Here is a 17,330-nt window from a genome sequence, read left to right as displayed (position 1 = left end):
GGGTGGGGGTGGGGGTTATCTTTCAATGGCTGATCAATAAACATTTATTGCAGGACAAGGGGACACACTGGAACAAAATAAGGCCAAATTGGGGGCAGAGTGTAAGATAAGTTATCTGGCTTGAAAACTGGCCCAACATTTACTACAGAATAAATCAAACTAGACAGTCCAAGACAAACACACAGTTAAGGCCGGGAGGGCAGTCTTCGGAATGGTGAACGTACAGCTTCACCTTGCCTCAAAAACGCCAATGGCAGCTGTTTCTACCACACATCACTTTCACATCAGATATGCAGATATGGACCGTAACATCCAGCAATATTCCCTTGGTATTGAAAAATTGCCTTCTCTAACAGTTCAATTCACTGCTACAGTCTGGGGAGTCCTTGGATACAGCAGCTGGAGCACACAGATGGAGCTGAAGGGTTTAAAGGTCATCACTGGAAACACTGAGGCTCATGACTGCTGGGAAAGGGGTGGACCTCTGTGGCAAAGGTGACAGCCTAGGCTGCCTAAGGAGGCTGTTGTCAATTTGGAGGCAGTATTTCAAGGGGATTTTAGGATGTATTCAGTTCCCGCTAATCCGTAAATGGATACAGGTGTACAACATTTCTGCGAAGGGCTGTCCTATAACTAATTAAAGAAGCTAGAGATGCAATGGATACTTAGTGAGCAGTTTTGGGGGGAACCAAGAAAAAGCATAAAGTACTTGGAGAAGGGAGGAAACAAAAGCTACTTGTGTCCTTGCCTGAATGGTTTGGTGTCTGAGACTCACAATACTTCCTTTGTGCCATCAGCACCAGCGAAGAAACAGTGCTCCGTCTGCATCCTCCACAGGGCCACCGTGTGTGAGTAATGCACCTCACACCACACGACCTGTCAGCCCCGAGAAAGTCTCCCAAAAGGAGCACAAGTGTGCAAAGAAATGAACAGAAAGCAGGCTGAGGGAATGAATGGCAGCTACTCTGGGAGGCACCAGGAAGTCTGGAGAGGACTCAGCTCCAGAACTTTCCCGAGGAATAAACGTCCTTTGAAAAGTCCCACCCTCTCCTCCATACTCACACGACATGCCACAGTGAAGTAAAGGTCTCACAACTCAATCGAGAGCACTGAGCTCAGAACAGCAATTTTAGAGGAGGAGGGGAGGGCAATGCCCAGGAAACACCTACACAGAGCACCACCATCCCCACAAAACCCAAAGCCACTGGCCTTCAAAATGGCTGAATATGGTATGAGTGTGTAATGTCCACAGAAGCATGGAGCAGAGTTTAGCTGAGAGACTTCAGAAGTGCAGGCATGCACACAGCTTCCTGGGGCTTTTGTCCCTTTTTAGGTCCCAGTTTGATTTGCTCAGTCCTCAGTTCCTTTTCAGCAAGGAGCCACGACATCCACCTGAAACCATGCCCAACTTCCACATTTAAGCTCCCTTTCCTCACAGCTACTGTGAAGTCACACTGATGCCTCCCAACACTCTCTTCATTTTATCAGGCAGATTCAGAGGAGGACCGGACTCTGTGGCTTATAATCATGATGTCATCATTTTGGCACACTGAAGTCCCGGGTATGCTTAGTCAGGGCCTCTTCAAAGTGATATCTTTTTTTTGTTTATTTGTTTGTTTTTGTTTTTCCAGACAGGGTTTTTCTGTGTAGCCCTGGCTGTCCTGGAACTCACTCTGTAGACCAGGCTGGCCTCGAACTCAGAAATCCGCCTGCCTCTACCTCCCGAGTGCTGGGATTTCAAAGTGGTATCTTATCTATGCCCCCGACCCAAAACAATTCTCTGGATATTTCCCCCATATTCTGGCACAGTGAGATGCCCCAGGCCCATCTTGTACTGTCCTCAGCTGCTTATTCAAAAGGTTCCTGCTAGTAAGTCAGCCTGGCAATTAGAGACAACACAAGGACGGAGTAGTGTTCTCTGTGTTTGAGTCCTCTAGACCTCAGCAGGCAGGGTCAGGGCACACCTGTGTGCACAGACACACCAGCATTTCTGTTTACACTAATCCTTCCAGTTGCCATGCAACACCACAGAGACAGTCTCCTGTCTCAGCATGTGCTCTATCCCACACACACAGGGCTGCAGGCATACCAGTCCCGACCAGTGTGAAGCCGACTGCCACCAACAGGACACTATTTAGTTCACAGCTATCACAGCACTCAACCCTGGGCTCAGAGGTTCCCGGGTTGCTTCTCTACTTTCCTCTCCACCCCTCAAGGACTGAACACATAATTTGACTGAAATATCCTTAGCTTTCTTTAATTCCAATCATATTCCTTTTGGTTAAAAACAAAAGCAAAGAAGATAAACTGCCTTCTAGTCAGAAGCTCCAGAGTTACGCTGCCTGACGCGCTTCTGTCCCCTGCACTTCCCAGTCTCCTCTCACCTGCCTCCTAAACAGACGACTTCATTTCAGGGCTATCCTCCATGGGTGTTGATGGATGTTTCCTCTTCTCCTTACAAAGAGGGCCCGTACTGAATAAAGCGCCTGCTTTTCTCTTTAAATAATGGCCCACCCTGGAAGTCACTTCGCATAGGTCACAGGTCTTCCATCTTTCAAAGATGAGAACAGAAGCTGTGTGGCTCCATTATGTGGCTGCTTCTTGATCTCCTCAGTCGCCCTCCTTGGAGGGCACAGGTTACCCTAAGACTGCACTCATAAACAACCCCATAACCAACAGCTGCACACACCCACTTTCATACTGTTGGAAGGAGTCTTCAGGGTCACCTCCTTGTACAAGCCTTGCTGGTCAAAGGCAAATGCAAACACCGTTTCACGGACACGGCAAACACTGAAGGTCTTCTTCTAGGTGTCCCACACTGCTCTCAGCATTGACAAGAAGCTGTTCCTTTGCCTCCCCAGCAGAGTGTAGGCATGGCTTTCTCAGTCCTGCCAACCTGGAGAGAGGAGACAGCTCTCAATGCAGTTTTAACCCACATCTCTGAGGATGAGGATGGACCTAGCGAGGTACTGTGTGTACTTCAATATGTTAAGGCTTTCCCCGTTAAGTCCCATTTCAATATTTTCCGCTTTGTTTTTAAAATTAGCAAAAGGATTTCAAAGATGTATCTCTGCATCTAGGATGCTTGTTGCGTACATTCCCCAGCCTACCAGCTGTCTTGGTTTGGTAGGATTTTTTTTTTTTTTTTTGACTCTCTGAAAGTGTTCTCCTTTCTGTGGCTGTGGCCCCATTGGTTACAGATCACCTGTACCATCTGCTCCATTTCCACATTAGCTATGGTGTGTTTTTGTCTTCTGGTCTGGCTGTCCACCACAAGTCGAGGCCATTATTTTGACCTCTATAAACTTCTAGGTGTGCTTTAAGAACACTCCCCACGTTGCTCCCCTTGTCAGTTGTTCCTATTCTTTTATGCATACTTCCTTTTCCCTATGAGCTTTAGTGGCACCTCTGAAAGCCTGTCAGTATTATTGATATGACTAATATAGTTGTTCTCAATTTGATACCAGTTAGATATAGCACATGTTTAGTGTTCCTGGGTATTCCCTCCCAGTTTCTACTTCTTTTCTCTCCTTTATTCCTGTGTGTGGATGCTTTGAGACATCATCATAGACAGCTCAGACTGACCTGGAACTTGTAGTCCCCTGCCTTATCCTGAAAGTAGGATGCACTCACTATGCCAACTTTCATTCTGTTGATGCTGGTGATGGGACCCACGGCCTTACTCACACTAGGCAAATGCTCTACCACTAAGCTATACCCCAGCCCTTTGTTTTCTTATTAAGTCTATAGTTTTCATGCTTATTTTTGTACCTCTATATGCTAACGCCTTCAGACCCCATTTTCTTATACATCACTTTAGCGTCTTGCTTCTCAGTATATAACAATATCCTTGATTCTCACTGACTGCAAACACAAAAATCAATACACTTACTTCATCTGTGCCTTTCTGGACTCCTCACACACAGTGCTTACGGATTCTCTCCCCACCGTCATGGCTACCTTCCTGTACCCTGCTCAGCTTGCCCTAGGGCTGCGTAGCCCACTTTTTCTGGCTGGGGAAGCTCCAGGGAGGTTCACAGGGGCAAAACCCTGGCGTGCTCAAATGACCTCTCTCTGGCCTCAGGACTTTAAAGGACGCATGTGTCCTTGACTCTTCTTTGAAAATTGCTGCCTTGCTTGTATTTTTTTAATTTTACATGCATAAATTCTTATTTGCACATATGAATGTATACCACAAGCATACTGGTGCCTACGGAGGTCAGAAGAGGGCACTGGAAGTGGAACTGGAGTTAGGTGTGGTTTTAAGCTGCTCAAGATAGGTTCCAAGAACTAACTCAAGACCTCTATAAGAGCAGCAAACATTCTTAGCTGATGAGTCATTCCTTGATGGTTTTAAAAAATATTTATTTTTATTATTTTGGATTAGGTGCATGTGTGTCTGCATGAGTACATGCATTATGTGTAATGTATATGTGAGCACTCTTGAGTGTGTGAGGGTGTATATGTGTGTGTGTGCACTTGCCCATGAGAGTGTGTATGTGTGCATGGACAGGTGGGGCAGATATCAGGAATGTCAATGAGCGTTCTTAATTGCTGAGCTACTTCTCCAGCTCTATTTGCAGCTTTGAGCAGTGGAATGACAAACACTTATAAAATCAGAATATGGGGGGGGGGTGTTTAAGTTCTTCGAATGCTTGCTTGGAAGTCCTGGGGTGCTGTTTTATCTCGGAAGCACGATGATTCCTGAGCGTTAGACTAGACTTGCTGGTTCCTAGGTAACTATGCAGAGTTCCCAGTGGCTCCCTTTAGTGCTTAGATTCAGGCCTTGGCTTTACTTTCTGGGTTTACCTAGTTTTACACATTGGTTCCATCCCATTATGCTCTCCCCAGAACTCCGACATACGCACGTGTGATGGTTCGCACATGGTCTCCTAGCCTGTGCTCCATTCCTATAGTTTCTTCAACTGTACGTTGGTCACCTCTTGTTATTCTCTCAGCGGTCTGCTTCCCTGGTGCTTATTATTAGATTTTACAGGAATATGTTTTTATTTGTACCTCGAGTTCAGACTTAGAATTTCCATGATAATGCTCTCATTTTCCTAAGTATAACCAGCGTCCAGTTCTTCTGACTTTATAACTAAAGTGTCTGGAGTGTGGAATTCTAGTCTTTTGCTCTGTGGGATCTGGGATCTGTTTTCTTACAGGCCGGGGGAGGTTTATCTCATCAGATTTTAGTATGAAAACTACAAACATCAAAAAAGTTGAAAAAGTTGCAGCGTAGACACCCTGTACCTATGCTCCAGGCGCACACCAGTAGGCTTTCTCTCACCCACCCACCCACCCACCCATTTGCCCAGGACCTGCTGTTCCAACTTGTGCCTTTAATGCAGCTAGAAATAGCATATGCCAGTACTCACTCTCCCTAGACCCTTGAGCAGCACAGCTAAATAGAACTCAATGGTCATTAAAAAACATTTGGGTAAAACCTGTCCATGACTGAAATGTGCACAGTTCTGTAAAACTGGACAAGTGCAGAATTCAGAATATTCTTCATTGTGAAGTGTGTCTCATCCTTCCCCGCCAATGCCCTGCCTCTTTCCTCCAACCAGTAAAATGCTCTAGGACTTTCTCTAGGTGTAGTATAGTATGCTCCAGTGGGGGACAGTTTTCACTCTGTAGAGGTGACAGCGACAGCACAAGCAGCTCTCTGCAATCTTGTGTTTCTTCTTACTAAAAAAGGGCACTGTGTGTGGGCTTTCAGCTGTAGTTACGGTATGGTTTTGTGACTTCATGTGTTCGTGGTTTCTATACTGTGCATATGAAGAAACTTAGGCGTGCATAGTCACCTGTAACATTTCGGATAGACCGCATAAGAGTAAAGGAGGAGAGTGTTTAAGAGCAAAATGATTGTGATTTTGCTTGCCCTATTCTATCTCCCCATCTCTCCTTCCCTTTCGGTGGCCAGTGAGGCATGTTGAAGCAAATCTCATACAGCGTGACATCTCTGATGTACATATTTTAGCATCCACTTCTAAAAGCTGTAACAGAGATGAGGCTCTGACCATGCCTAGTAAAGCACTAACATCTGTCAGAAGTCTGTGTATGTGTCTAAGAGAGAATTCAGGCAAGGTTTGCCCTCCCCTTGCCCAGTGCAGTTCAGTCCCCTGGGCACCCTTTCTCTGCTCATCCCCTGGTTGCACAATTAACTGGCTGAAGAAACAGATAATCATCTGGTGGGGGGAGTCCCAAATTCTTGTGTTTTTATTTTGCATCAAGGGTTTTAGTAGCTGGATAAATTTCTAATCATGAGTGGCATTAAAACAAGTATTTTAGAGTATTGTTTTTGAGATTGATCTGATATATTGTCTTAGACTTTTTTTTTTAATTTTTATTTTATTTTTGTGATCTTCCCATGTTCTGCAGGCTGATCTCAAACTCCAGGGCTAAAGTGATTCTCTGGTTGCAGCCTCCAGAGCAGTGTGCACACCACCACTCCACTGCTCTGGTGTTTGCAATACTCCAAGACATTTCTACTCAAAGCAGTAGCTCTCAGGTCTCAGGACCTCTTTCTACTGAGAATGGCTGAGGATCTCTAGGAGCTGCTGCATCTAAGGGACGGAGCTATTGGTACTTAATGCAATAGGAATGAGAATGGAGCCATGCCTTAAGGATGGGGACTCACCGGCTCAAGAGCTTAGCATACAGTGTCCCCCCAGCATTAGGGAGCTTGAACAACTCCACTGTGGATGGGAGAATCAGTGAAAGAGGAATGGAGAGGGAGGCCTCCCATATGCCTTAAAGCAATTTGATCTCTTGGCGCCCTGGGAAGGGTCTCTCCAGCTTCTTGCCCTCAGATCACAATTTGGGAATTGCTACCTTAGAAGAATGGAGTTTTGGAAACAAGCATCTTTAGGGACAGATTTGATAACAAACAAACAAACAAACAAACAGTTTTTGTGTGTGTCAAAAGTGGAGAAGGAGGATTGGGGATATGGCATACTGTGTAAAGTGCTTGCTGTGCAATCATAAAGACCTGAGTTCAGATCCACCCTAGATCTAGGGGAGGTAGAGACCACTGGACTCTGAGGGCTTCCTGGCCAGGAAGTCTTACTGAAAGGGTGAGCTCCATAGTCACTGAGAGAACTTGTTTCAAAAAAGAAGATGCAAGTTGGTAGTGGTAATGTGTATATTTATTCCCAGCACTTGGAAGGCAGAGACAGACAGATTTCTGTGAGTTTGAGGCCAGCCTGGGCTATACAGTGAGTTGTAGGCCAGCCAGGGTTGCATAGTGAGACCGTCTCAAAAAAAGTATAGAAATAATAGATAGATACTTAATGTCACCTCTGGTCTCTACAAGTGCACACATGCACACTTCCTACACATCTGAAATACACAGAGGCACAAGCGTGAAGAAGTACAAAGCCCATGTTTTCTTACCAGGCTTGTAAAATGGGATGTTAGTGACAAAAGCACTGACAAAGAACTCCCATAGCATCAGTGCAGTAACAAAGGCACTAGAACTCAGGTTCTGCTCGCTCCGGCAAACACTGCTGGTGCAGCACAGAATTATGGCATGGGTGGATGTCAGGAGTGTCTGATAGACAGTTAAAATGAAGGCCTAAGCCTTTAGAGGGCTGGGAGAAGTCCAGAATCCAGAGTAGCTGGTGGGTATAAATGAGTGCAACTGTCTGGAAGGTGAGCATCTATGTGCCTGAGCCAGGCTTCAACCACTGACTTGGTTTGCTGGGCTGCTCTGGCTCACTGCAGGAGATCGCGCACAGCAGAACCTCTAGCCTCCATCCACTCAGATGCCCACATCAAAGTGCCTTAAAAAAACCTCTAGGGATCGCCACATACCTCTTAGGAGGCAACAATCAAGTCAAGAACCATCATCACAACATCATATAGTAACATTATAAAGTCTGAGCAGGTTGTCCTCACACTCTCTCTCTCTCTCTCTCTCTCACACACACACACACACACACACAACCACAATTAAAGAGGTCATGAATTTGAAAGAGAACAAGGGGTGGGGGATATATTGAAGAGTTTGGAGGAAGGAAGGGAAAGCAGAAATGATGTAATTATAATCTTAGAAAATCATTTAAAACGAAACAAATCACCAAAGGAACCAGGGCTACCCTAAGCCAAGCAAGGTCACGGTGAGACCTAGAGCAAGGCCAAGGCAGAGGCAACACCAGGCAGCAGGAGGAGGAGGTGACCTTTAGCCATCAGGACCAAAACCAAGGGCCAGTAATGCTCTGAGCAGAGCTGTTTATAAGAATCTGTAAACAAAATAACAGAACATTTCCTATCGGAATAATGAGTACCCCAACAATTTGAATAAAATGTACTGAACAAAACAATGGGCAAAACATTAGTGAAAAATTAGTATGAGTAAGATATTAGTTCTTAAAAACAACATAATATCTTGTAAATATACTGAATTAAAAATGGAGATAAAAATTATACTTAGCAATCTAAATAAAGCCCCTCCCCACAGGAGTGACGTGCAAAAGGAGGGGAGGCGGTGTCCTGTGTGGGAGGGTGGGGGCTCATAGGGCTGCGCAGAGTGGATACTATACTTGCAGTTAGCTGAGGCAGGTTCTATGTTGCTAAAGATTTAAAACACTAAAAATTCACGTATGCATGTGTGTCTGTATATGTGTACCTGCATGGAGATGCCCGTGGAGACCAGAAGATGGCATTAGAACCCCTAGAGCTGGAGCTATAGATGGTTGTGAGCCCCCCAATGTGGGAGGCATTGAACTATTACCCATTTGAAAACCAGTGAGCACTGACCACTGATCCATCTCTTCAGCCCCTCAATGTTGTTAAATAAATATGAAAGGGTCATACCTAGATCAGCAGGGGCATGTGTCACTCCAAGATTAGGATAAAACCAACTCACAAAATCTCACAACCTTCTGAGCCCTAGCGCAGCCTGGGAGGCTAAGCCTGACTTGGGGTGGTTTTGTGTCTTCCTGTACTCTAGCGGAGCCTGACGAGTCTTTCTCTTTCCCTGGTTTACTTCTCTTGGACCCTGCTTCACTACACTCCCTGAAGGTTTTGGTTCCTAGCACACTGCTCACCCCCCACAACACCTCTCCTCTTTCCTATATTCCCAACCGACTTCTGCTCCTTAACCCTGTCATTCTAACATAGATAAGGCCACTGTGGCTGCTCTCTGGTCCCACTCTCTAGACTGCACTGACAAACCTGGCAGCGTGGGAACTCCAGCACCGAGGTCTATGCCCTTCTTGCCTGGTGCTGTAGAGAGAATTCACTGAACGGTAGGATGGGCTTCTTCTTCAGCAAAGCTCACGGTCACTTTGACACCAGGGCAGGGACATGCCAAAAGGCTGGGCTTCCAGGGAACTCTACTTGGTGTCTGATTAGTTCCCTGTGTTTGTATCCCAAGTGATCCCAGGAAAGCTTCTCTTGGACTCACTTGCAGACGCACAATTGCTGGGTGCAGGGCAGTGGTTCTCAATGTGTCTATGGGCGGGTTGTCATCTTCCCAGGAGTTAACCTGCTCTTGGGGAACAGGGCATGGAGTAGCGTGTCCAACAGCTTAAGGAAGGAGGTATCATTGAGGCAGGAGGGCTAAGGTGTAGCTCTGGAGAGATGAGTACACAAACTTGAGGTTTTGGTAAACCAAATTAACATCTAAATTAACATTACAAACTACCAGGGTAATTTCAAACATTACAGCGCAAGCTCCATTTTCTTATTTTCTTATACCTAGTTGATCAGTCAAAAACTGGAGATGATACTGTTTTAAGCGATGCGAGAAGCCAGCAGCTTGTTCCAGTCTGACTCAGTTAAGCTCTTACAATATTTTGACTGTTGGAGGAAAATTAATAATGGGATGTTAGGTGGTAGATTAGCTGAGACTAAATATCAACACAGCTAGGTTTATTTCTGGATGACTGAGATCATCCTTCCGAGAACAGCAGCAGCCCTCATTATATCACGAGCTACCAACTCACACAGCAGCAGGACCACTCCCAGCAAGCAAAGCGTGCGTGCTGCACACAAGAGGCACAGTAGCTACAGTTTGGTGTACAGGCCACAGGTGATGACCTAAGGCTTATGAAGACACCAAAGGAGACTGGCTGGCTGGTTTCAGTTCAGTCCCCTTCAAGGAGTCAGGGTGGAGGTAGAGTGGTAGAGCTCTACTCTGCCAGTAGACCAAGCATATCAGTGAGGCCGACCACAATTCTGTCCTTTCTGTATTTACTAGGCACCTACTTGCCTCTAGCTCATCACAGCTTGCATGCCTATGCTACCCTAGTGGTAAAGAAGGTCCTAGTGTGTCCTTCCAGGTCAAATGTCCTAGGTGGATGGTGATGGTTCCTGCCTCTGAGGGGCTTGAAGCCCTGATGCTTACAAACCAACAGAGTTGCTTTGGCTTTGGATGAGTCAAACAGACCCCAACTGCTTAAGATCAAAGCACCAGAGGGTGTCAACTTGCCCTGTTCCCTCTGTGCCTTCTACACAGTGGAGAGGCTGTCAACTAAGGCTGTGGGATCTCCAGTTGTAGACTGCCTAGAGAGTAAGAACACCAAAATGGGTTCACCCAGACCATGCCTGTGTCAGTGACTCTGCAGATTCCCATGCAGATGTAAAAGCAAGAACCTTCTCTCTACTCACACAGCAGAAACTGGAGACTTATGAGGCTTTAACTGGGGTTTAAGACTCTGTGCATGCATTCATGCATGCATGCGCATGTGATATAAAATGCAAAGCTGGAAAGAATCCCAGCATATCTCAGTAACAGAAATAGCATGTGAAGAGTCATGAGATGGACTGTACTGGACAACAGTATACATGGCAGAAACAATGCATATAGCATGGTACTATTTTTATACAGCTCACAACTCCATGACAGTTAGGGACACATGCACACAGAGCACACTGGTGTACAAGGGAGAAGGACGGTTGTCCTCAGGAAGGTGACCTCAGGTGGCAAAGCTATGGGGAACAACACAGGCTGGCTCTGTCCTGCTTCTCAGCTAAGTGGTGAGCTTTATAATTTACATATATGTTATACCGATCATTGTAGCTATCCAATTACATTAAAAAAAAAAAGTCACCAGCACAGTGCCCGGTAGTCTAAAGATGTGTTTATGCCATCAGAATGAGTTGTCTGTCCTCAGATGACGTACCCTGGGGGCTTGCTGACAGGATGGGGAGGGAGTCCTAGTCAGATGAACACAGCTGGGGCTGCTGGGAGGACAGCTGAGTGCTGCACAGCCAGTCAGTCCTCCCTGCAGCTCATTTATCAAGTGTAGGGTTGCTTTCTCAGCCCCTTAGGGAATTACTTCTTCTCTTCTTCTCACACTGTGTAGGGCATCCAAGTCCTGACTGTCCACCCCAACAAAGAGAGGGGAGCAACTTCAGGTGAGGCTACCAGGAAGCTCCTTTCAGGGTGATGAGGGTGGGAGGCTGGATGACAAACCCCAGAGTACCAGAAAGATGCTGTTGCATCTCATGTCTGGAGCTTCATGGAGCCTGGTGTTTGTTCCACTGGGTAGGTCAGCTGGATCTCTACTATGTGAGCACCCTGCATCAGGAAACAGCTTTGTTTGCTTATGTGAACTGGACAGACTCTGTTGCTCGATTTGGGATGAAATGTCACTTCACTTACAAAGCATGGGTGAAGTGCAGGCTCTGGCAAGGGAGGGAGACTGCTGGCCTGTCCTATTCCAAGTCCCCCAACTGCCCCTTCTTACCAATCCCGCTTGCTGCCCAACTTTTGAGAGCCATCTCCAGGAAGTCTTTCTCTTCTTGCCTATGTCTCCTGTGGTGATGAACTACATATCTTCAAGTGTGTCAGGGAATGGGTGACTAGCAAAGTTAGTGAGGAGGCGGCAGGGGCTGGTCCTGACTCCCTCACCCTCAAGGTGACAGTCACCTCCCACCTCCATCCAGAAGATGGGGTATGGATAGCACATCGTCTTAGAACATTGCAAACTACGGCAAATGCCATTGCTTACAAGGAGAAGCCAAATAAAGCAAGTATGGCCAAAGTACAGTCACTCACCTGCCATGAGATTCTGACTGAGTCACCCACCTCCACTATAAACAAGTGCCACTGACTGCAGTTCTGTGTCACTGAAGATAGGTGACACAAGCCAGCCAGAGGCACATATACCTGAACAGCCCTTGTTAGTTAAGCATGATCTGTGTAACACGGAGTCTTCCCCTTGCATGGAGCCCCATCCTCTCTTATCGGCCTATCAGAACAGAAGCTCTGTGAGTCGGTGGCTGAGGCTGACAGGCCCAAGTTGCCTGTTTTGTCAGGTGGTAGAACTCAAGCGTTCTGCCTGCCTGCCTCTAATCCTGCTCATCCCACTCAATGCCAAATTCTTATCCTCTTCATGAAGTGGAAGCTCAATGACCTGGAAATAATGTGACCAAACCTATTTCACTGAGGATGCTTTGTTGTTATCTTTATTAACTCTTTGGTCCCTGTCAAATCTGCCAACAGGATCTGTGCACTGCTGTGAGGTCTAAGGGGACCTTACATGCATGATGAGCATGCTTGAGGGAAGCAGGGAATACCTTTTATATAAAGAAAACTGCTTTATTTTTCTATCAAAGGAATACTGTATTATATCATTTTTTTTTATATTTTAGTCCAAGATGAGAAAACTGCTCAAATGGACTTCAGAAATCTATCTACATCTATATATCAAATACACACATACATGAAATATTGCAAACTTAGAAAGTTCACATCCTTTCCACTCACAAGTCAAAAGAAACATGCATAAACAATCAGCGTTTCCAAGATGGGAGGGGCTGGGTGAAGAACGGCTTACCTGGGTGATGGTGACCCATAAGGAGAATGCCATAGCAGTAGGAGTTCCCAGGGGATCTAAGGCAGCAACACTACATGCAGAGCCTTGCCTTCCTGATATCCACCAAAGCCCATCCCCTTGCACATACTGCCATGAAACGTGTGTCCCAAGAGGTGCGCCTCAGGTGCCGACCACCACACGGATACCAGAAACCTTCTCATGGACACCACAACACATCTCTAGGCCACTGGACTCCAAGCAAACTGCCTTTGGTCAATTTAAACATCAGTGGACTGTGAGGCCAGAACGCTTGGTGCAAACCCAACAGAAAGAACAGAATCAGAAGTCAGTGGTAGCAAAAAGCCAGAGGCTTTCTTCTAACATGTGAGGGTGGTAAATGACTTTCATGGACCACAAAGTCCCGAGGCCACAGTGTGTCCGTTTTCTTTACCAGGAGACCAGCTGAGAATCACCTAGTATAATCTCTTAGAGAAAATATAAAATTTACCCAATGCTGCTGGGGAGGCTGTCATGTGGTCAGACTCGAGGTCAAGCAGCTTATAGTACCTCTCTCTAACTCTTACCTGGGACTGCAATGTGCTCAAAAGCACATAGACACAGACTGTAGTGTCTATGCTAGAGCAATGGCTCTATCCTGTGGGTCTCCATCCCATCAAAAACAGATATTTACCTTACAATTTAAAACAGTAGCAAAACTACGGTTATGAAGTAGCAACAAAAGTAATTTTATGATTTAATGGTTATGTTGGTGTGGGTAGACAGTGAACTGGCAGGGTGTCCTATGTAGGGAGCAGAGCCAGCTCTGTGTGTGCAGTGGGCTGGCATGCTCCCAGTGAGCCTCAGAATGATAAACCATATAGGTTGGTATGTGGGGACCAGAGGTGGAAGCCAGCTGTCGCCCCCCACCTTCTCTTTTTTCAGACAAGGTTTGTCACCCATTCAGCTGGGCCACCATGCCAGCATGCTTCAGGGCCCTCCTGCCTCCATTGGCCAGCACTGGGCTTACAGTGCATGTTACCACACACAGCTTTGGGCTGTGCACATGAGCCTAGGGATTCAACCTGGGGCACTTTACTGACTGCGCCATTTCCTCTGCTTGCAAAGGGAGCTGAATTTGAAGACAGGTTTTTCCTCCACACGTCCCCACAAACAGGCAAGCAGGTCTTACCAGAAGCATTGCTGAAGTCCCATTGGGTCTCGATAAGTGAATGGACATCTCTGGAAACATCCTGTCAATGCGGCTGATCACGTCATCGACATACCTGGTTGTGGAAGAAGTACACAAGTATGAACTGGAGTTCTGTCGGAGGCTGGAAGACTACTTCATACTTAATAACCAACTTTTAGTTGGTGTGATACCTTTTGAAGAAGACAAGATCACAAGGTCCCTCATGAAAACATCTCCTTTTTCCTCCCATGACCCTTTGGCAGAGGGGCTCTGTTTTACGTGATTATACTTATACTGTAAATAAAGTGCCTGAATGCACCCTAACTTTCCATTGGGCTATGTATGTCTCTTCTTCAGGACTCCACAGTAAGCACTGTAGGCAAACCGTCGGCCTGTGCTTTGGCTGTGCCTTCTCTAGTCAAACCCATCTGGATAGTGGAGCTTTCCGTTTTTATGGATTTCTGTTTGGCTTTTATTTGCTCAGCCTCTCTGTCCCTATTCCCATTTTATTCTTAAATTCCTGACTCTAAAACTTTTCTTAGCATAGTCAAATACATCAGGTGAGCTAGCAGCTCCATTTTCATCCCTCCCCTGACCGTGGAGTCTGCATCTCCCGGGGGCTTAATACTTACTGAGACCACTGGCATTAAGCGTGAGGCATGGTGTTGGGTACTTATTAAGGACTCACAGATGCCATGCATGCTGACGGGTGGTCCCAAGAGCCCTCCTGCCCTGCAGTGGAGGCTCACTGGGAACATGCCAGTCCACAGCACACACAGAGCTGGCTTTGCTCACTACATAGGACACCCTGCCAGTTCACTGTCTACCCACACCAACACAAAAGGTGTGTCTAACTCAGCAGCCAAGACCCCCAAAAAGCTATTAATGGGTAGTAAACTTAATCATAAACTCTCTACATCAGGGACATGTTAAGGTATAGTTTCTGGGGGAACACAGAGATGGGCTCCTTGATCACATGATATGAAATTCCAGTTGGAAACCTGAGGCTCATGAGAGGGAGTGCAGAAGAAGGCTATCTGGTAAAAAGTGCATACCCGCATGCCTGCCAAGGAAGTCAGAAGGCGGTTCTCAGGACTGTCCTGTTGGGAGGGCAGGAGAGGCTGCAGAAGGCCTGATAACAAACAAGGGCAGTGGGCAGGTGGGCATGAAAAGAGGTGGTGCTGGCTGGGGTGCTCCTGGGGAAGGTGGTGTCAGGGATTCTGGTGGACTTGTAAGTAGCCCACAGATTCCACGGGGTCACAGCAGCAGCCAGCTTCCCTTCTCAAGAGGACTTCGACCACCATGTGAGTCTTGCTATTAAGAGCTTAAGTTGCTCCAAGCATTTCTTTAAGGCCCCACCCTACTAAGAAGTAACAGCTTCAGAAGTGTCATTCCTAGGTGACTGAGAAACAGTCAGGGGATCTTTGGTGATTCCCTGACTCACAGCCTCATGGCATCTAAGCATAACTTAATTGCAGAGGTGACTGGAAGAGAGGGAGGCGCCAGCATGGTACTGTCTACTGAACCAACAGAAGTTGCATGACAAAACCATGCCAACTCAGGGGCTGGCGATGCTCACCTTCAGATACTTCCCCAATCTATATGTGTGCTTTCAACCCATTTCTTCAGACTCAGCAGAAGCAAACAGCTTCTGTCCAGTGTGAATGGAGGTCACTGCTAAGTATATGCTAATGTGAGGGGCAGGCAGTGTCTTGTGCATAGACTTTAATCAATAGCCATCATAGCTCTGGAAGGGAGCTGGATGAATATGCACAAGTTCAGCACAAAGACCATCATAACCTGATGTCTTATATCCTTCACCTTGAAACCTTCAGCATACCACCTGGAGAATCAGGCTCCTTAGCAGGCTGGAAGACCCGAACAGTGGGGTTATGTGGTGATCCTGGGCCACATACAAACCTGGAGGCAACCTCACGCTACTTTCCTAGAATTCCAAGCCAGCCACCTGGTCCAGACTTTGTTCATTGCATCCAGAGTTGCAGTGGGCATCCCTGGTCATTTTTGGACTCTATTATAAATAGGGACTTTTACTTGGAAGGGAGGGTTGTGGCAGAGGAAAGATAGTTCCTAGGAAAGGTATCTGCCGCAGGCACAGCACAGTTAAGAGGCCCAGGGTGGGTGGGTTTTCAGTGGCTTCCTCCCTGCCCACCCCCCTGCCTGTGATCTTAGATAAGGCTCAGCAAGCTCATTTGAAGATTCCATGGAGCAGAAATGAATTTTAAGGAGGTTGCTTTTCTTCTCAGGCCTAACATAAAGGAGATACAGACTCCTTTGTTACAGGTGACATTATGCATTTGCCAAAAAGAGACCAAAGAAAGTCAGCTGCACCTTTAGCTGAGGAAAACAGCGTCGAGATTTTAGATGCAGAAATCAAAACATTTCATTTTTAAATAGACCCAGCCTTAGAGATACAAATGAGCCACTAGTAACTTGACAGAAACCAGGGAGGCTTGCCACACCAGATTAAAAGTCTGGAGACAAAAATGGCTTTCTTTCTGTGGAGAGTGGGGGCTGGTGTGTGTGGGGTGGTCTTTGGCAATGCTTCTAGAATGCTGCCTCCCAAGACAGCGGGTGCTGCTCGTGTCTGTACTGTGCTCGCAGAGTACGCCAGCACCACGCTTACAGAGCCGGGCTAAGGACAGGTAGGAACGGCTTGCTCTCCTCCCACACTACCACCATATGTCACACTCCACTGGTGGCAGAATCAAATTACTTTAATTTTTACCTTTAGAGTGGAGGCAAACAAGCAGCACACCGCAGCGGTGACGAGTTTACACTTGAGCAGACGCGGCCTGTGCGGCCCGCACGGAAAGACATTAATTTGGAGCCAAATTGAGCAGTGAGTCACAATTTGCACATATCTGTCAACCTGTTAACAGGGTAATAACTTGGAAGGATTGCTGTTCCTATTTACATTACAGGAGCCTTTCAAACATGGAGAGGATGCTGGGTTTCCTTTACTCCAACACAGCTCCAAGGCCTAAGAACTAGCCTGCAAACACAAACTTCTAGAAACCACAGGTTCAGATCAAGGTGTGAGTATTCTCAGGCAGAAAGTTAACATTTAAGTTTGTTTCTCTGCCCCATCCTTAATGAAGACCAGGCACTCAGTGGTTTAGGAGATGAGCGTGTGCTGAGAAAAGCAGGAACTCTTCTCTCCCCAGGTTTCCAATGGCTTCCTAGGATGGGACTGCAGACTCACTCACTGCTCAGTGACTCTGTGGCAGCAGAAACCACCCTCCCTACCTGCACTCCTAGACATAACACACACCTGGGCCCTAAGCCTTTCTTTTTCTTTCTTTCTTTCTTTCTTTCTTTCTTTCTTTCTTTCTTTCTTTCTTTCTTTCTTT

The 17,330-nt window shown here is 46.5% G+C and overlaps 1 protein-coding gene across 4 annotated transcripts in view; it reads right to left on the bottom strand.

Moving 5' to 3' along the window:
• The window catches only part of Med27 (mediator complex subunit 27), a 174,659-nt gene that overhangs the window by 40,659 nt on the left and 116,670 nt on the right, over positions 1-17,330 (bottom strand). For 2 of the 4 annotated variants that reach the window (XM_021149807.1, XM_021149817.1), the window contains 2 exons: positions 13,960-14,053; positions 7,135-8,246 (listed from right to left, as the gene is read on the bottom strand). In XM_021149807.1, coding sequence (XP_021005466.1) covers positions 8,193-8,246; positions 13,960-14,053 — 148 coding nt within the window. In that variant the 3' untranslated portion in view covers positions 7,135-8,192. Of the gene's footprint in view, positions 1-7,134; positions 8,247-13,959; positions 14,054-17,330 lie in introns of those variants that run through there. The other 2 variants (XM_021149801.1, XM_029473615.1) reach the window with 1 other exon arrangement.

Source organism: Mus caroli, chromosome 2 (assembly GCF_900094665.2).
Source record: "Mus caroli chromosome 2, CAROLI_EIJ_v1.1, whole genome shotgun sequence".
NCBI lineage: Eukaryota > Metazoa > Chordata > Mammalia > Rodentia > Muridae > Mus > Mus caroli.
The sequence above is the reverse complement of the archived record's forward strand: the minus strand, read 5'-3'. Positions and strand labels throughout refer to the sequence as shown.